Source organism: Chrysochloris asiatica, unplaced genomic scaffold, assembly GCF_000296735.1.
Source record: "Chrysochloris asiatica unplaced genomic scaffold, ChrAsi1.0 scaffold00008, whole genome shotgun sequence".
NCBI classification, from domain to species: Eukaryota; Metazoa; Chordata; class Mammalia; order Afrosoricida; family Chrysochloridae; genus Chrysochloris; species Chrysochloris asiatica.
This window is the reverse complement of record NW_006408526.1, coordinates 30,395,986-30,416,366: the sequence shown is the minus strand read 5'-3', so window position 1 is coordinate 30,416,366 and position 20,381 is coordinate 30,395,986. Positions and strand designations below refer to the sequence as shown.

Below are 20,381 nucleotides of genomic sequence, written 5' to 3'. Positions count from 1 at the left end.
CCCCACTGCCATCAATTTGATTCTGACTCAAAGCAACCCTGTAAGACAGAGTAGAACTGACCCATAGTGTTTCCGAGAAACAGACTGCCACATCTTTCTTCCGTGGAGCAGCTGGTGGGTTTGAACCTCCAACCTTTTAGTCAGTAGCCAAGCTCAACCACTGTACCACTTTGTTGTTGTTGTTAAGTGCCATCAAGTCTGACTCATAGCGAGCCTGTACACAGTCCCTGTACAGACACTCTGTACAGTGTTTCTGAGTTGGAACTGCCGGCCTTTACAGCCCAAACCGACTTGGCAGTTTACCGTATTAACCGGCAGCACCACACCAGAAGTCCACCGTACCACAAAGCTCCCATAATACTTGCTTGCCCTGATATTTTCCATTCTTCTCTACTCTATCCCATTCCGCCTAATATACTGCCAGGTTCTGTAGCATTCTCACAAATGTTGTGTTTGAGTCCATTGTTGAAGCCACTGTTTGGGTGCATCTCATTGGAGGTCTCTTTCACTGACCCTCTACTTGATCAAGCCTAATGTCCTTCTCCAGAGACTGATCCCTCCTGATAACATGTCCAAAGTGTGTGAAATGAAATCTCACCATCCTGGCTTCTAAGGAACATTCTGGTTGTACTTCTTCCAACACAGACTTTTTTATTCTTCTAGAAGTCCATGGTACTTTTAATATTCTTACCCAACACCATAATTCAAATTCAGCAATTCTTCTCCAGTCTTCCTTATTCATTGTTCAGCTTTCACATGTATCTGAGGCAATTGGAAATATCATGGCTTGAGCCAAGCACATCTTAGTCTTCAAAGTGACATCCTTGCTCTTTAACCCTTTGTTGTTGTTGCTAAGTGCTATGGAGTCAGTTCTGAATCATAGTGACACTCTGTAGGGTTTCCAAGGAGCAGCTGGTGAGTTTGAACTGCTGACCTTGTGGTTCAAACTGACCTTGGGGTCCAGTGTTTTATCCTACAGTGCCACACCAAGACTCTAAAGAGGTCTTTTGCAAGCAGAGGTCTTTTTGCTCAACGGAATAGGTCATTTGGTTTCTTGACAGCTGCTTCCATGAGCATTGATTGTGGATCCAAATAAATGAAATCCTTGACAATCTTTTCAATCTTTTCTCCATTTATCATGATTTGAGGATTTTTTTTTCTTCTTTACACTGAGTTGTAATTCATCAAGTGCCTCAAATCCTCTTCTATTTCAGGTTGTGTCACCTGCATATCAGAGGCTTTTAATGTCTTCCTCCAGTCCTGATGCCCCATTCTTCTTTGCAAAGTTCAGCTTCTCAGCTTATTTGTTTAGCATACAGATTGAGTAAGTATGGTGAAAGAACACAGCTCTGCCACACACCTTTCCTGATTTTAAGCCATGTAGTATCCCTTTTTTGGCTCAAATGACTTCCTCTTGGTCTATGTACAGGTTCCACCTGAGCACAATTAAGAGTTCTGGAATTCTCATTCTTCACAATGTCATCCATAGGTTGTTATGATCCACACAGCTGAATGCTTTTGCAAAGTCAATAAAACATGGGTAAACATCTTTCTGGTATTTTCTGCGATGTGATATCAGCAGTGATACCCTACATTCCACATCCTCTTCTAAATCTGGCTTGGATTTTGGCAGTTCCCTGTTTATATACTGCTGCAATCATTTTTAAACATCATCAGCAAAATTTTACTTGCAGGTGATATTAATGATATTGTTCAATAATTTCCACATTCTGTTGGGCTGCCTTTCTTTGGAATGGGTATAAACATGAATCTCTTCCAGTCAGTTGGCCAGGTAGCTGTCCTCCAAATTCTTAGCATAGACTAGTGAGTGTTTCCAGGGAGGTATCAGTTTGTTGAAAGATTTCAATTGGTATCCCATTAATTCCTAGACCCTTATTTTTTGTTAATGCCTTCAATGCAGCTTGGACTTTTACCATCAGTATCAATGGTTCTTGATCACATGTTACATCCTGAAATGGGTGAATGTCAATCAATTCTTTTTGGCACAGTGATTCTGTGTATTTCTTCCATCTTTTATTGATACTTCTTGCATGGTTCAATATTTTGCACATAGAATTCTTCAATATTGCAAGTTGAGGCTTGATTATTTTCCTTCAGTGCCCTCAGCTTTAGAAATGCTGTGCAGTTAAGGACCAGCTCCCCACTAATTAATTGCTGAGGGCCCTGGGGAAGTCACTTGGCCATTCTCCCCCACTCACTCGGCTGCCTAGTCACAATGGTTTCCTTTCTTCCCCAGGAACAGTGCTATCTCAGGGCCTTTGCATATTGCTTCTGCTCTTCTCTTCTTTCTGCCCTGGGCATGCTATGTCCTCCTGATGCTTCAGGTCTAAGCTTAGATGGATGGCACCTCCTTAAAGAGGTCTTCTTGATGACCCTGCTGTAAGTGGTACTACAGTCAATACCTCCTCATTAACTTAGTTCACCTCTTTATAGCACTTAATTTCTAGAATTATTATTTATTTTTTGGCTTGCTTTTGTCCCCCTGGCCCTACCTCAACACACATACTCACCCACCCCAACGGAATATACACTCCTTATGGAAAAGAGCTGTATATCCTTGTTCTGTCCCCACAGCCTAAACTGAGCTAGCACTTGGCAGACAAGCGTAACGTTTGTTGATTGACTTATGGATCCACTGTTACACCTATGATTTTATTCCCTTAGCATGTGATCACTTATTGATTGAGTCCCTTTTAATCTCACATAGTTTGGTGAATAAAGATGTATATTCTGGGGTTAGACTTGTTGTCAGGTGCTATTGAATCTGCTCCAACTCATGAGACAGTAGAAGGAAATACTGGCTGATCCTTTGTCATCCTCACAATTGTTCTGTTTGAGCCTAGTGTTGGAGCCACTGTGTGAATCCATCTCATGGAGGGCCTGTCTCTTTTTCAAGCATGCTATCCTTCTCCAGGGACTGGTTCCTCCTGATAACATGCCTAAAGTACATGAGATGAAGTCTCTCCATCCTAGGTTCCAAGGAGCATTCTGGTTGTACTTTTGCCAAGACAGATTTGTTTGCTCTTCTGGAAGTCCATGGTACTTTCAACTTTCTTCCCCAACACCTTAATTAAAATGCATGGATTCTTCTCTGGTCTTCTTTATTCATTGTCCAGCTTTCACATGCATATGAGGTGATTGAAAATATCATGGCCTGAGTGAGGTGCACCTTAATCCTCAAAGTGACTTCTTTACTCTTTAAACACTTTAAAGAGGTCTTTTGCAGCAGATCCGCCCAATGTTGTTGTTGTTATTAAGTGCCATTGAATCGATTCCCACCCATAGACCCATAGCGACCCTGTGTAGGGTTTCCAAGGAGCCGCTGGTGAGCTTGAACCACCGACCTTGCAGCTCAAATGACTTTGCAGTCTGGCGCATTAGCCCATAGCACCACACCAGGACTCCGTCCAATGCAACAGATCATTTGATTTATTGACTGCTGCTTCTTTGAGCACTGGTTGTGGATCCAAGAAAATGTCACATAGTTTGGTGAGTATGCATGTGCACTCTGAAGCTAGACTGTTGTTGTTAACTGCTGTTGAGTTGGTTCCAATTCAGAGTGATACTGTATAAGGTTTCCAAGGAGGGACTGGTGAGTTTGAACTGCCAACCTTGTGATTCAAACTGACCTTGCGGTCCAGTGCTTTATCCCACAGCATCGCACATGGGTTCAAATCCAAGCTCTGTCTCTTATGTGCTATGTCACCTTAGCCAAATTACTTATCCTTTCGGTGCTTCAGTCCTCATATTTAAAATGGAAATAATGACGGTATATGCATCCCTGTGTAGGGTCACTACAAATTGGAACCGACTCCACAGTACTTAACAACAACAATGCATCCTTACATTTCGGTTATTGCACAGGAAGTGCTTAGACCAGTATTTGCTGAATTGAATTTGCCTGCCAATAATTCTATAAGGGAAATGCTATTTTTTCTGTTTCCTAGAGGAGAAAACGGAAGCTAAGAGAAGTTAAATGACTTGTCCAAAGTCACACAGCAGCAAAGAACAAACCTGAAATTTGTATTCAACTGTCCTGATTTAAAATCCCCTGCTGATCTTATAATCTTTACCTGTTGGACTGTGGAAAGGTCAGATCAAAGAAACTAACGAATGAGAACAAGGCACACTCTAAGTTATTTGTAAAGTTAAGAATGACTGTGATTGTTCAATGAAGGTAATTGAGTGTATGTACCCTAAAAAGTCAATTGCCATTGAGCGGACTTTGGCTCTTGGAGACCCTGTGTGTGTCAGGGTAGATCTGTGCTTCATCACAGGATTTTCAATGGCTGTGTTCTTTCGGAAGCACATTGCCAGGCTTGTTTTCCAAGGTGCCTCTAGTGGGGTGGGCTCGAACCTCCAACCTTTAGGTTTGTAGTTGATGATATTAACCATTTGCCCCAACTAAGAACTCCCTATTTGTCTGGGAGAAGAAAATAAGCCTCAAGGACAATGCAATTCTATGACCCAAATGTACAGAGGGCACAACAACAAAAAAAAGGAAGTTATCTGTCATCTCCTGGGATTATTTTTGCATCTATGTCGATTTTACTGTGCTTTGCATTGAAGTTAATAGCTTACCCATTAGTAACACCACAAAACTGTGATTAAGTCCCTTAGTATCAGGGACCATGCTAATAAGTTTTCCCCTCACAATGTTTTGCATGCAGCAGGTGCTTAGCAATTACTGCCTCATTTCCTCTCTTTCTAACTGCCTTTCCTGACCCCAAATTGTGAATCCCCCCAACCTGTGTACTGGGACCATTCTTTCTCTAGTCCCTCTGCTTTCTAGTGATCATATTCCAGTCTCCCATCCCTAAGGACAGGTTCCATGGTACATGCAGCTCTAAACCACCAGTACCTTCAGCTCCCGGCCCTGTATATGGCATAGACTCAGTGAACTTGTTAAGTCAATGAATACATGCTTTCAGAACTGAATCTCTCCAGTGCTCCAAGGACAACAAGTAGACATTACAGTTAGACACCAGACAGAACTTTATAATCCCCTAAAGCTGTAGGGCTACCTACCCCTGGTCTGTTCACATTACCTCTCAACCCAGTTCTCTACTGGCATTGGGAGCCTGAGCCCTTTTATCCTGGACAAAGACCCTACATAGGCCAGGCAGTGCCACCCTTATCTCCACTCCCTGGAGTTCTTACTCAAAATAATTTCAGAGTCTATGTGTCTCTCCTTAGTTCCTACTAATCCTAGTGTTCCTCTGGAGGTTCTCCTCCCAGCTATGAGTTTCCGGGGGCTCTTGTCTCCCTGACCAAGCTGGGTCCTCTCCAGATGAATTCTGGACAATCTTACATTAGTAATGGCAGATGTAGGAGCGGTGGTGGGCAATCTTTGATGGGGTCTGGAATGAGCCAGAGACAGGCTAAGGTTTGGAAAATACTGCTCAATTCTTGCAAGATGAATTTTGGAGGTTGGCTCATTACAGCACAGCATTTGACAACATGCCATGGCAGGAGGAAACATTTGGAGAAACATAAGACTTGGCCCTTCCAGGAATCCCTCCTGTCAGGAATGAACCTCTTCACTGTGCTATTGCCCATTCTGAAAGCAGCTCAAGGCCAGCACTTCCAGTTTTCTATGCTCCCTCTCCTCTCTGAAGCACTCCTCAGCAATTTAGGGACTGGATATCAGCCCTGACTCTTCCTCGCTGTGTGATCCTATGCATGTAACAATCTCTCTGTAACTCAGTTTATTTTACTCATGAAATGAAAATAATAATTGTACCTACATCATGGGCACTAATGCACAAGGGCTAATCCATGGTCAACTAATAATAAACAATAACAAATTGAAGCATTGGGGGCTGTGATTACTCAGTCTGTGTCTTATCTGAGCTACTAGAAAGTGGTATTCTCAAGACTGGGATTTGTGCTCATGGTGCTTGACCAAGATGCCTTCTGATGCCAATGCTGAGAATGGGGGAGGACTGAAGGGATAGACTACCTGAGAGGGCTCTCCAGTACTTAGGAGTACTGGTGTAACTGGGAAGGATAGGCAGTGGCCTGTTGTGACACTCACCAGGACTTTGGGCAGCTTCCCCCGGCGTCGTACGTATACCTGGAAGGCCAGGCAGTAGGCCAGGGCTCCAAAGAGCAGCAGCACAAAGGCAGATCCAATACTGAGGATGGTCGGGGTGAAATCTGCAGGCCCAGAGAAATGAGTCGGTGATCTGGCACTGTGGGAAAAAGAGGGGTGGGTCCCCAGGGGAACCTCAGCCACTCTTAGAAACCACCCAGTGAACGGCCCCAGGAAGTCCTGAGACTACCTCAGGCCGCAGGTCTAGATATATCTAGGTTCTTGAGAACCCTTGCCTGGCCGTCCAAGCGCAGCCTCAAAGCCTTCCATCATCAGACATGATGTCTCTGCTTCCAGCCTTCTGTATATAACTCAGATGGCAAAGCAGGAAAGAACAGAGCTTTAGCGGCCTCTGGGTTTGAATTCAGCTGCATCACTTACTAGCTGTGGGATCATGGGCATATTACTTAACCTCTATGAGCTCCACACGTCTGCCAGTTTGTTATACTGTGCTAGCTTCAGTGTTGCTGTGATGCTGGATGTTATGCAACTGGTGTTTCAAATACCAGCAGGATCATTCATGGTGGATAAGTTTCAGCAGACTAAGATAGACTAGGAAGAAGGAATAGGCGGCCCAACTCTGAGGACTTCATGAATAGTAGCAAAACATTGATATCATGCCGGAAGATGAGTTCATCAAGTCAGAAGACACCCAGAATATGACTGAAGAAGAGTTGTCTCCTACAAGTAGAGTCAACCTTAATGACATGGATAGAGCAAAACTTTCAGGACTTTCAGTTGCTGATGGGGAATGGCTCAAAATAAAAATAAACAGCTGTAAACATCCATTAATTATTGGGACAAAGAATACATGAAATATGAGTCTAAGAAAATTGGAAGTTCTCAAAATGAAATGGAACTCATAAAGATGAATATCCTAGGCATCAGTGAGCTGAAATAGATTGGTATTGGCCATCTTGAATTCGACAATCATATGGTTTACTATGCAAGATTGACAAATTCAAGAGGAATGGTATCACATTCATCATTAGAAAAACCATTTCAAGATCTACCTTGGAGTACGATACTGACTATAATAGGATACTATCCATATGTCTACAAAGAAGACCAGTTAATACCATTATTATTCAAACTAACGTACCAAGCACCAAAGCCAATGTTGGAGAAACTGAAGAATTCTACCAATTTCCTCAGTTTGAAATTAATCAAACATGCCATCAAGATGCACTGATAATTACTGGTAATTGAAATGAAAAAGTTGGAAACAAAGAGAAAGGATTGGTTGTTGCAAAAATAGAAAATAGTGATAGAAATGATGCTGGAGATTGCATGATAGAATTATTCATGACCAATTAGATATTCATTGCAAATATGTTTGTTCAACATAAATGGTGACAATACATGTGGATATTGTCGGATGAAGTTCACAGGAATCAAACTGGCTACATCTGTGGGAAGAGATGATGGATGGAGCAACTCAACAACATCAGTCAAAACAAGGCCAAGGACTGACTGTAGAACAGACAGACCATCAATTGCTTGTTTGTAAGTTCTGGATGAAACAGAAGAAAATTAAACAAGTCCATGAGAGCCAAAATAAGACCTTGAATATATCCTACCTGAATTTAGATACCATCTCATCAACAATTTTGATGCACTAAACATTAATGACTGAAGACCAAAAGAGTGTGGGATGACATTAATAACATCATACATGAAGAAAGAAAGAAAGAAAAGACTAAAAAGATAGGAAAAAAATAAAAACCAAAGTGGATGTCAGAAGAGATTCTGAAACTAGCTCTTGAATGTAGAGTAGCTAAAGTGAATGGAAGAAATTATGAAGTAAAAAAGATGAACAGAAGATTTCAAAGGACACTTCAAGAAGACAAAGTAAAGTATTAAAATGAAGTGTGCAGAGATCTAGAGTTAGAAAATCAAAAGAGAAGAACATGCTCAGCATTTCTCAAGCTAAAAGAATGGGAGGAAAAAGTTCAAGCCTCAATTTGCAATATTGAAGGATTCTATGGACAAAATATTGAACCATGTAGGAAAGCATCAAAAGAAGATGGAAGGTATACACAGTGTCACTGTATCAAAAAGAATTGGTCAACTTTCAATCATTTCAGGATAAAGCATATGGCCAAGAATTGATAGTATTGAAGGAAAAATTCCAACCTGCACTGAAGGTTTTAGAAAAAACAATGCTCTGGGAATTGACAAGACACCAACTGAAATATTTCAACATACCAATGCAGTGCTGGAAGTACTCACTAGTCTATTCCAAAAAATGTGGAAGACAGACACCTGGCCAACTGTTTGGTAGAGCTCCATAACTGTGCCTATTCCAGAGAAAGAGGGCACAATAGAATGAATAAATCATCAAATAATATCATTAATATCACATGCAAATAAAATTTTGCTGAAGATAATTAAAAACAATTACAGCAGCACATTGACAGAGAGTTTCCAGAAGTTCAAGCCAGATTCAGAAGAGGATGTGGAATGAGGGATATAATTGCTGATGCCAGATAGATCTTGGATAAAAGCAAAGAATAGCAGAAATATGTTTACTCATGTTTTATTGACTATACAAAGACATTAACTGTGTGGATCATAACAAACTAGATAGCATTGTGAAGAATGAGAATTCCAGAACATTTCATTGTGCTCATGAGGAACCTGGACACAGACCAAAAGGCAGTCATTTAAGCAGAACAATTCATTTGAGCAGAACTGTGTGGTTTAAATCAGGGAAGATGTGTGTCAGGTTTATATCTTTTCACAATACTTATTTAATCTGAAACAATCAGAGAAAGTGGACTATACAAAGAAGAGCAGGGCATCCGACTTAGAAGAAGATTCATTAAAAACCTTGGATATGCAGATGACACAACTTTGCTGAAAGCGAAGAGGATTTGAGGCATTTATGGCTGAAGATTAAAGAATACAGCCTTCGGTATAGATTCTCAGTGTAAAGAAAAAAAAAATTCTCACAACTGGATCCATAAAAAACATCATGATAAATGATAAAAAAAAAAAAAAAAAAGATTGAAGTTGTCAAGAATTTTGTTTTACTTGAAGCCATAATCATTGTCCATGGAAGCAGTTGTGAAGCAATCAAAGGCTGTGTCCCATTAGGCAACTCTGCTGTAAAAGACCTCTTTAAAGTGTTTTAGAGCTAAGATACCACTTTGAGGACAAAGGTGTACCTGACTCAACCTGTGTTATTTTCAATCAATTCATATGCATGTGGAAGCTGGAGAATGAATAAGGGAGATAGGATAAAATTTGATGTATTTGAATTATGGTGTTAGTGAAGAATATTGAAAGTACCATGGACTACCAGAAGAACAAACAAATCTTTGGAAGAAGCACAATCATAATGCTCCTTAGAAGAGAGGATTGTGAAGCTTCATCTCATATGCTTTGGACATGTTACAATCCCTGGAGAATGACATCATGCTTGGTAAAGTAAAGGATCAGTGAAAAAAAGGATGAACCCCAACGAAATGGATTGATATAAAGGCTGCAACAATGAGTGCAAAGAAAGCAATAATTCTGAGGGTGGTAAGATAGATCCTCATGAGCTGGACGGTGACCTTGACACTCCTATCTTCCTCTATCCTCCCCCTTGCCACTGGAGCACCTGGCTGAGGGCCTGGTGCAGTGTTTGTGGCAAGGAGTCATCTTAGTTCTGCTTCTTGTGGCCTGAGGAGAAGGCCCTTTGCACCCTGGGCTCTGAGGCAGAACTGCAAAGGAGTGCAACAAACAGGAACTACCACAGCTGCCTGAGGGCTGCTTGGTGGGGTTGGATCCTGGGAAGCTCAGCTGTGCTCAAGCGGAAGCACCAGGGAATCCAGACACCTGCACTGCCACCTGATCCTAGCTGTGGGACACCAGATGTTGTGGTTACACTCCATGCCTCAAGGAATTTCCCAAACTCTAAACTTGGGATAATGAGGATCTCTCTCTTAAGGTTGTATGATGGTGAAGAGATACGTGGGTGAGTGCTTAACACCAGGCCTGGTCCCAGTAGCCTTGACTAGATCCTTTCTGGGTCATGTGGGTCCTTTCTGCCTCTTAGCCTCCACCCCCTCTCTGACAGCATCCCTGACTAGACTTACACAGCCTGGTGAGGGTGATGCACACCTCTTTGGACCACCTTCCTTTGTTAGTTCGGGAGCCGATGGATGGTTTCACCTTCACGCAGAACTCTCCTACCTCTCCAGAGGTTGGGAGGCTGAAGTTTTCTTGTGTCACCTTCTTGTTTATGGCCTGACATGCAAACAACAACTTCAATAAGTAAACTGCTCTGGTTCTCGAGCTACAGAAGTGGAGAGCTGGAGTTGAGAGCCTTTAGAGTTGATCTTGTCAACAACCCCTTGCCTCTACCCACAGTTTCAATCTTCTTTTTCTAAGATAGCAAAACCTGTGATTATGAACACAGCCCAAGATCTCCGTAGATATTGTAATTTATTTTATATTAAAAGATATTGTAGATATTGTCATTTTTTCTATATTAAAAGAGAAAAGTGAGTCTTTTATAGACGCTGGAGACCTTTTCAGAATGGGCTGGAATCAGCTGTTGTCGGTTGTTGTTAAGTGTCTTTGAGTCGATGCCGACTCATAGCTATCAGGGTTTCCGAGGAGTGGCTGGTGAGTTTCAACTGCTAACCTTGCAGTTAGCAGTCAAGTGCTTATCCGACAGTGCCACAACTGTGAATCAGTTGTGTTGGAGAAGAAAGAAGATGAAATTTGCAGATAAACAACCCTGGATTCCGTTTCCAGATCTCCCCTTTAGGAGGTGTCCTTGGGCAAGTTATACTGCCTGTCTAAGCCTCCTTTCCTCATGTAGAAAATGGAAATCAAATACCTATCTGTGAAAGAACCAGAAATAATAGCTACAAAATGTCTCCCGTGGTGCCCTATGTCTCGCAGGTGCTCCAAGGAGCACAGGTTTGGAGGCTGGGGTCATTTCTACACTCTTCTTCCCCAGAACCCCTCAGGGCCTCTCTTGATTCTGCCAGCAAAGCATTCCCATGGTGCTCCAGCCCAGGTGGCAGGGAAGCCAGGGAGTGCCATACCGTGTAGTTTCCCGGCACCTTTCGAAGAGCGATCTCATACTCTCGGAAGTATCTGAAGATGCATTCGTATGTGTCACCTCTTGGGGCCATCTTGGGCCTGGGGGGCTGGATTGTCCCGAGGATGGAGCCATTGCGTATCTCAAGCTTCACACTGCCAACTGTCAGAGTCACTGAGTGGGAGGCAATACATCAATTAGGCCTGCAGGTTAGGGAGAGCCTTGGCATCCTTCCACCCATGCCTTCCTTGCCTCCAGCTTTGTCTACCTATAAACCTGGGCCAGAGGTTCTCCAACCAAGATGAATCAGAAGATTTCCTGGGGAACATGTTAAAAACACATTTGCCCTAGAGTCACTTAAGACAGTGAATCTGAATTTCTGGGACTAGGCCCTGGAAACATGTTTTAATCATACTTCCCTAGTAATGATTCCATAGCCTGCTGGACACTGGCCTGTAGATTTGCATTTGGGAGTCACTGACTTCCTAGACGTTCAAGTCTGACTCCCATTCCTTCACAGCAGGGTTGGCACACACATAGAGTATGAAACTAGAACCAAATCCATTGTTGTTGAGTTGATTCCTACTCAAGACAATCCGTTGGGAAAGTTATACTGCCTGTCTAAGCCTTCTTTCCTCATCTACTGCTCCTTAAGGTTTTCTTGACTGTAAGCTTTATAAAAACAGATCGCTAAGCCTTTCTCCTGAGGTGCAATTGGGTGGGTTCTAACGGCCAACTTTTAAATTAGTAATTGAGTACAAACGTTTGTGTCACCCAGGGACTTTTACACAGAACATACTCGATCCCAATTTGAGGAGTAGAAGAATCCTATTAAGTCTGAGGCTTATCCTTTGGTCTTGTCTCCCCAGAAAAGGATTCCCCACTTTTCTTCTGTAGTACTTCCCCTACAATGCCTTACATCCTGACCCTCAGAATTCATCCCTAAAGGAAGAGGGACCTGATCAAAATTTTACCTACTGCTTCCTGACCTTTGCTAAGTGTTTATGGATTTATTTCATCTCCCGAACCCTAGGAGTCCACGGGCCTGATCTTGTGACTCAGCTGGCCCAACCCATCCTGAGACCTCTCTTTTGTAGGATAAACAACTTTAGTTCCTTTGAAAACCTCAATTACTCTATTTTCATCTAAGCTTTCTCCAAAGGACTGTTTTTGACTTGAGCCTGTTGGCCAACTAAGTCTCCAGGCAGGAAGTCTGGTTGCTGACATGGGCAACTATGGGAACAGAGAAAAGCTTTAGACTAGAACTTCTGGATGGAAGGGGCCCAGAATGCCACATTCTAGGCCAAGAGAAGAAAAAGCACCTTCTTCCACGGAGAAGCGGGTGTTATAGAGGGTCCAGTTGGAGCGCTGGCTGCCGTCCACTGCCCGGACTTTGACCCGGTAAATGGTGCCGTGATACAGGTCTAGGGTGACCGCAGTGAGGTCACAGGACTGTGCCAGGGTCTGGTTACAGGTGATGACCTTCCAGGGCTCTGTTCCATATCTGAGGAGACATCACAACGAGCACATGGATAAGAACTTGTGCTCAAACCTGTCCCCTTTAGAGGGAAGCTCAAAGGCTAGGGGAGAGACCCTCACTATGAGAGACACTGGTACAGGTCTCAGACTGGTTCCCCTAGTTCAAGGCATATGCTTCCTAGGAGGGTCTGGGACCCTATATCAATTTCTCTGTGGCTCAGAGACGTTTAGATTGGATTATGACTAGCTCCAGGCCTAGCTCCGTCTCCAGTGATATGTGCTGCCCCTGACAAAACAGCCTAATTACTCTTATCTCCAAATTACACTTGCAATCATTACAGCTTCTTTTTTCTCCAACTATATGGTGGATACTTTCCCTGTTGGCATTAAGATGAAAAAGTCTTGAGGGTAGAGGCAGTACATTGGCCTTTCCTCTCAGAGTTCCCTCAGCACATTGCCTGGTACATTATTATTGCTCCAGTCAAGTCAGTTCCAACTCATAGTGACTCTGTATAGGGTTTCCGAGGAGTGGCTGGTGGGTTTGAACCACCAACCTTGCAGTTAGCAGTTCATTATTCTACAGCGCCACACTAGGATTTCAATTAGTGCTTATTAATTTGATGAAGATGTGTCAAAGTCTCTCCAAGTCTCACTTCAGTAGGAAGACATGTGTCTTCCCTGTGCCAGAGGAGCAGAGGAAATGGATCTACTACTCTCTCGCTCCCTTCTCCCTCTGCCCTCCTTTTCCTCACCTCTGGAGCGCTACTTCATAGTAGGTGCTCTGGGACTGGTTCAGAATGGGTGTCCAGTGAAGGATGTGGTGGAAAAATTCTGCTTTAAACCACACAGATGGAGGCCTGGGCAGTTCTGTGCCTGCAGAGAAGAATGTCAGTATCAGGGTTCACAACCACAAAAACTAAACCCACTGCAGGGATCCGGTTCCAACACATAGTGACCTTATATAGGGTTTCTGAGACTATAAATCTTTAGGGGAGCAGACCGACTCATCTTTGTCCCATGTAGCAGCTGTTGGGTTTGAACTGCAGACCTTGCAGCTAGCAATCCAATTCTTAACCCACAGCACTACCAGGGCTCCTTACTAGGATTCACAGAGCCTAGCATTTCTCAGTCATCTCCCAGGGATGAAGATGATGATGACGACAGCAAGAATTATATATTGAGTACTTGACTGTGAACTACCATTGTGCTAGGTTGTCTTATTTAGTTACCACAGCAGTACTAGAAGGTAGGCATTTACCCCAATTGGATCTAAGAACAAACAGACACTCAGAGAAGTTAAGAGATGCCAATCACTCAAAGAGCAAAGTGGGGACTTGAATCCTCAAGTGTCTGATTCCAAAGATGGTACAGCATCCCAGGAAGAAGATAGAGGCTGAGGAATAAGGCACACGGGCAATGAGGTCTCAGATCACCTACTCCCTGATTGCCCAATCCCTGTCCCTACTCTAGCCCCATCTCCAGGCCTGGCCCCAGCCTTGGCTCCAACCTCAGGACACCTCTCTGGGGTTCTTTGGATTCATATCCTGTTTGTTGACATCTACCGATTTCTCTTTATGGCTCTTCTGAGCTTGTCCAAGTAAAGTGCTTATCCCATTCCCTAGCTCCTAGAAAAACCTTTCCCTACTGCCAGATGCTAAGTCTTAGGCTAGGAAAGGTCAGATCAAACCATCTCTGGTTCTGAACTGGGCTAAGGTCATTTTCACACAGAAAGGGCTCCAAGGTAAAATGCTAAATACCAGCCCCCATTTCCACCCACCTGTCCCCTCAATACACACTTCAGGAAATACCCACTTCATGAGCCTCAGTAACCTTGATGAACTTCTTCCTTCAGTACAACTTCTTTAGAAATCTTGAGATCTATTCAGTTCAATGAAGTCTGTGCAAAGTTAATCAATACACAGTGAACTTCCCTTGTCTCCTTCATCCTTTCATAACTCTCAATTTGACAGAGACCCTGCCCTGTTTCCCTTGTTCTCCAACTTCTCTTTTTTCTAAAAAAACAAAAACCTAAACCTTTTTTGTGTGTGAACTGAATGAAGGTTTACAGAGCAGATCATCAGTTTTCCATTAAAAAAAAAACACAAAACTTTGTTTCACCTCATCGACTGCAATCCCCTTAACGGAACGGAACATCACTTATCCTACTTCCTCCCTGTGTTTTTTGTTTCCATTCCTCCTTCTTTCTCCACCTCTTCTGAAGTGTGTGTGTGTGTGTGCCTCACTAGTGTTGTCTCCCCTATATCTATCTACTGTTTGGCTGAAAATTCAGCCATAGGGGGTGAGTTTACTTCCAGATCGGAAAGACGGCCAAGGGCCATAGTCTCGGGGTTCCACCAGTTTCTGTCTTCTCTAACTTCTCTTAATCTCTGTAATAATACTTTCCCCCTGACTTTGCCATTAGAAAACGCGTCTTATCCCCATCTCTCACTTTCTTTCTTAGGCTGTCTTTGATTCTCAAGCATGTGTCTTGATTTTAAAACATTAAACAGAAAGTGAAAAACCGTAACCCATTTTTGTGGTGCACCCCCAACTCAGCTTTCAATCATGTGATTGGCCTGTGTTTTATTTATATTTTGGCATCTTACAGTAGCAATTTTCCATCTCTGCTCCCCCTGCCTCTGCTCTTGGTCCCTCTAATTCTCTCTCTCCTTACTCTTCCTAATGGAGTCTTGGTGTGGTGCTATAGGACAAGCCCTGTACTACTAACCACAGAGTCTGGGGTTCAAACCCACCAGCTGCTCCTGGGAAACTCTATGTAAGGTTGCTAATGATTCGGAACCAACTCTACTGGCATTTAAGAACAAACAACAATGGCAGAAACTTTCCCAGCAGAGTTGGCAGGGTAGTTGCCAACTAGTTGAGGGGGACTCGGTCTGATAAAGGAGGAGAGAGGTAGGTGGCAGAGGAAGGGAGTGGGAGAAAGCGTAAGAACGGGTGAAGGTAAGGAAAGCGTGCGATGGGGCAGAGGCAGAAGTCAGTTAATTGGATGGGCAAGGAAGTAGCATCAGATGAGGATCAATATGGTCCCAAACGCTTACAAGTGATCCCATCATTTGAACTAGAACTACAAAAATGCCAGGGCGAAATGTATGACTTGTCCGAAGTGGGGTGGACGATGAGCTGGGGGTGGGAAGACTTTTCTTTTTTCCATCCACCCCAAGCACCATTCAACCCACGGTGACAAATCAATCTCAGTCGCTTCCAAGTTCATAATAGGCAAGCCAGGGCAGCGGCCTCTAGGTTGCAGTTGTTAAATGCCATCGAGTTGGTTCCAACTCATAGCGAGCCTATTCCGGCTTGCAGGGAAAGAGGAAGACCCAAGGAAGGAGGAGATAATGGATGCCCTAGAGGGCCAGTCAGAAGAACTTCTCAGTGAGATACACAGCTTTAATGTGGTGACTGTCGAAGGCCGATGGGTGACCAGGGTCGGAGTCCGGTCTGGCCACCCAGAGTGGGGCGGCGCAGAAAAGGCAGGGAAGCTGGGGGTCCGGATCCTTACCGTGAGCGGAGCCGAGTCGCAGGCTGAGGAGTCCCATCAGCGGCACGACGAGTCGCTGCAGCATTCTGGGCGCGCACCATCGTCCGGGGCACTAGCCGGGCCGCAGGCCACCAGCTGGTGCACTTACAGACTGAGACTGAACTTTCTGCCGGGCAACACCGCCCCGCCCCGCCAGGCTGACGTCCGCTGGCGGGGCCTCTGGGCGGCCCGCCCCCAGGACCAAAGGGCTAGTGTCTGCGTTCACCTAGCGTCCGCCGCCCGGCGCTGACCACCTGGGCCCGATGCTGGGAGAAGGCAGGGCTGCCACCGGTTGGGCGCGGGGCTCTGGCCAGCTCTACCACTGCCCCTACCTCTATGCTTCCCCAAACCCCACCCATTGCCCACCAGCCTACTTCGACTCATAACAACGACTCATGGCGGTAGTGGTTGTGTGCTTTGGAGTCGGTTCCTACTCATAGCGACCCTGTAAAGGGTTTCCGAGGCTGTAAATCTTTACTGAAGCAGAAAGCCTCATCTTTCTGCTGTGGAACAGCTGGTAGTTTCGACTCATAAACACCACGCTGCCAAAAGTGTAAAACTGCTTCCCAGTGTTTCCGAGGCTGCACATCTTTAAGCAATCGACCTCCTCATTTTTCTCTTTCCCAACAGCTGTTGAGTTGCAGCCTCCAACCTTTGCCGGGCAGCTCAATGTTCGGTCCACTTGCGTCACACAACTCCTTCGTCGCTTCCCAAAGCGATGGGAGTGAATCGTGACGCTTGGCCGCTTGTTTGTGTGGGCGGTTAGGGGAAGAACTTGGCTCCTGGGGTGCGGAAGGTGTCAGGAGTGCTTTTACCCCGCAATCGTGGAGGTGGTGTGTGGGGGTCGGGCGGAGGCGAAGGTATGGGGGTATTGGGGTTGGAACTGTGACCACACCTGACGCTGGCAGTGGGGGATGGAAGTTGTCTGAGCGCTCCCCGAAAGCTCCAGGTGCCGAGGGGACTTGTGTGTGACTCTTAGCGATGCCCTAGTACAAGGGGCTTCAAAAAGTTTTCTGGGAAATTCCATTATCTTTTCATTTATCTTTCCCATAAACGTTCTGAACCCTACATATCCGTGTAGGAGTCCATGCTCAGCTGACCGTGGATATTGGTGGTCGCCTGCCTGGTCAAATATTTGTGGAGGGAGAGGCGCCCATAACGTCTCTGATCTCTTTTTGGTTTCTTTTGCGCGCCAGAAATCCCACTTTTAGAATGATTCTTCTTTTGGTTTCGTATACACTGCGGAGGACTGGGGAACACTGGAGCCCATCCCGACCCTCAGAGGCTTCAACAAGCATGTAGGAGCATGGGAGATAAACTTGACCTCACTTTTTGCTGAAGGACAGTGTGTGTGTGTGTGTGTGTGTGTGTGTGTGTGTGTGTATACACTCATATGGATTTGCACTGGGAGTGTGCTTGTCCTCTGGGGTCGGATTAGGTTGTGGTGGTTTGTGCCTGTAAGTCTCTTTGTCAGGTATTTATATGTTCTTGAAAGTGCAGAACCCCTTATTCTCAGCAGGCAGAGGGATTAAAGAAGGTGTCTTTTCAGTCCTGGATTGGGGTCTCTAGGCTCTCCCTGCTCCTGGGAAGTTTCCCTATAATCAGTACCCACATTGAAGACCATATCCACCAATGGCCATGTCCACTAAAGGGATGGAAGGAGACAGGTGTGAGCCACACGGGGTGACATTGTTAGACGGGGTGACACCAAAATGGCTGACTATAAAATTTTGTGCAGTGTTTCACTACAAATTTACTATGTTTTATAAAAATATTCCTGTAGTTAGTTATAACAGCAAAAACACTTTTTATAAGCCCAGCTTGTTATTGTTGTTGTTATATGCCGTGGAGTCGGTTCCGACTCATAGCGACCCTGTACAGGATTTCTGAGGCTGTAAATCTTTACAGGAGCAGAAAGCCTCATCTTTCTCCAGCAGAACAGCTGGTAAGCCCAGTTTACATGTATCAATATGCCAACAAGGCTAAAACTCTAGGTTTATTTACTTTTTGAAACTTGTATTCCTCAGTTACAAATGATACTTCCCATCACATGTTTTCATCTTCAAGCATGTGCTGTTTCTATGGTCAATGATTTTGTCAAGTTTTGTGGTAATTAGTATCTATGAATCTGTACCCATAACTGTTTTGACAATGTAATAGTAATTAAAGGAAAAGAAGAAGAAAACTCAAAAAAGGCTTCTGCTCAGTTACTAATAATGTAACTAATAATACAATAGAAAGATTTTATAAAACAATTTTGCTGTTAATATTCATATAATCTGATGTGGTGTTGTAGGATAATCACCAGACGGCTAACCACAAGGTTGGTGGTTGAAACCCAACAGCCATTCCTTGGAAACCCTTAACAGGGTCACTATGAGTTGGAACAGACTCAAAGGCACTTAAAAACAACAACAACATTCATATAACAGTATGCTTAGCAATTTACAACGATATTACATATTATTCTATGATTGAAATTGGCAATAAATGTTATAAAAATTCTGTATGGTTTGGTACTACACTGAATGATACCTTCCCGGATGTTGACACTGGTATCTGCTATAGCTTTTAAGAAAGGAGTGTGTGTTGTATTAGCACTGTGTGCTTGGTGTGAGAGTTAATAAGGCCTTAATCGTGTGTTTTGTGGAGATATGAACTTTGTTTATATTTTCAGAGTAGTTTCTCTGACCAATGGCTGGACTGACAGTATATCAGGTTTGCTTGGGGGTGGGAGTTGGAGGTTTCCATTCTGTGTCTGAGGGTTGACACTGAAACTAGAAAGACCTCCCTCTTTGATGAGAGTCAATGGAGGTCAGGGGTGTCCCAGTTATATGGTTAATGGAGAAAGGCACTACAAGCTCAGCATAACTTCAGACCTGCTAATAGGTCGAACCTCAGATATTTTTGTGTTATGTGAGGTTTTCTAGTTGTTGTTTTGTTTTTTTTTTTTTTTTTTTTAGTTCACTCTCTGTTGCTCAACTGAGAGATTAGATTGGTGGCTTCCTCAGGAGTCCCCAAGCATGACCTAAAGGGTGTGGCGACCTTCTGAAATGACTCCTTAGTTCCCACTGATCTTTCAAAGGAAGACACTATTCTGATGTCTTTCCTTTTAATTTTTTTGTTGTTATTGTTAAATTGGAATAATTTAAAAGTCTTATCCCATTGCCATTTTGAAGGAGGACCAGGGTTCTTCATTCAGTCATTCAATAAAAATTCACACTCATTATGAGCCAAGGGCAGTGGTAGAATTCTCACCTTCCATGTGGAAGAGTACATGCCATTCCCAGACAGTACAGTGCACATGCAGCCATGACACATCTGTCCGTGTTTGCTTGTGTGTTGTTGTGACAGTGAACAAGCTTCAGCAGAGCTCCCAAACTAAGCAGAGCTAGGAAAAGAGGCCTGGTGTCTTAGCTATGTGTGTTAGCTATCTAGTGTTGCTATAACAGAAATACCACAAGAGGATGACTTTAACGAATAGAAATCTATTATCTTACAGTTTGGTGGTGGTGGTTGTTATGTACTGTAGAGTCGGTTCCAACTTATAGTGACCCTACATAGGGTTTCTGAGGCTGTAAATCTTTACGGGAGCAGAAAGTCTCATCTTTCTCCTGCGGAACCACTGGTTTGAAACTGCTGACCTTGAAGTTAGCAGCCTGACTCGTAACCACTATGCTACCAGAGAAGTCTGAATCCAGGGTGCTGGCTCTAGGGGATGCATTTCGGTCTCTGTTGGCTCTGGAGGAAGGTCTTTATCTCTTTTGAGCTTCTGCTCATGGGTGATCTTCATGTAGCTTGGCATCGCTCTTCCTCATCTCAGCTTCTTAGCTTGTTTGTTTAATCTCTTCTATATGGACTGCTGGTGTGGCGCTGTAGGATTAACACTGGACTGTGAACCACAAGGTCAACAGTTCAAACCCACTAGCTGCTTCTTGGAAACGCTATACAGGGTCGCTATAAGTATTGATTCAGAAACTACTTGATGGCACTTAACATAATAACATATCTCAAAAGAGATTGACTCAACACTCTACACCAGTTTGGTCGAACTAACAAAGACAATCCATTCCCAAATAGAATGATGTTGTGTGCTTTTCAGAGTCCTTTCTAACTCATAGGGACCCTGCATAGGGTTTCTGAGCAGTGGCTGGTGAGTTTGAACCACTGGCCTTGCAGTTCAAACCAATGTTGAAGTTGAGTGTTTA

The 20,381-nt window shown here is 43.9% G+C and overlaps 1 protein-coding gene across 1 annotated transcript in view; it reads right to left on the bottom strand.

Moving 5' to 3' along the window:
* The window catches only part of IL10RA (interleukin 10 receptor, alpha), an 18,096-nt gene extending 1,877 nt beyond the window's left edge, over positions 1 to 16,219 (bottom strand). Inside the window, exons 1-6 of the mRNA XM_006833867.1 lie at positions 16,156 to 16,219; positions 13,388 to 13,508; positions 12,479 to 12,660; positions 11,161 to 11,330; positions 10,201 to 10,351; positions 6,059 to 6,180 (exon numbers count right to left, since the gene is read on the bottom strand). Of these exons, the coding sequence (XP_006833930.1) occupies positions 6,059 to 6,180; positions 10,201 to 10,351; positions 11,161 to 11,330; positions 12,479 to 12,660; positions 13,388 to 13,508; positions 16,156 to 16,219 (810 nt within the window). The remainder of the gene's footprint in view (positions 1 to 6,058; positions 6,181 to 10,200; positions 10,352 to 11,160; positions 11,331 to 12,478; positions 12,661 to 13,387; positions 13,509 to 16,155) is intronic.
* Positions 16,220 to 20,381: the final 4,162 nt, after the last annotated feature.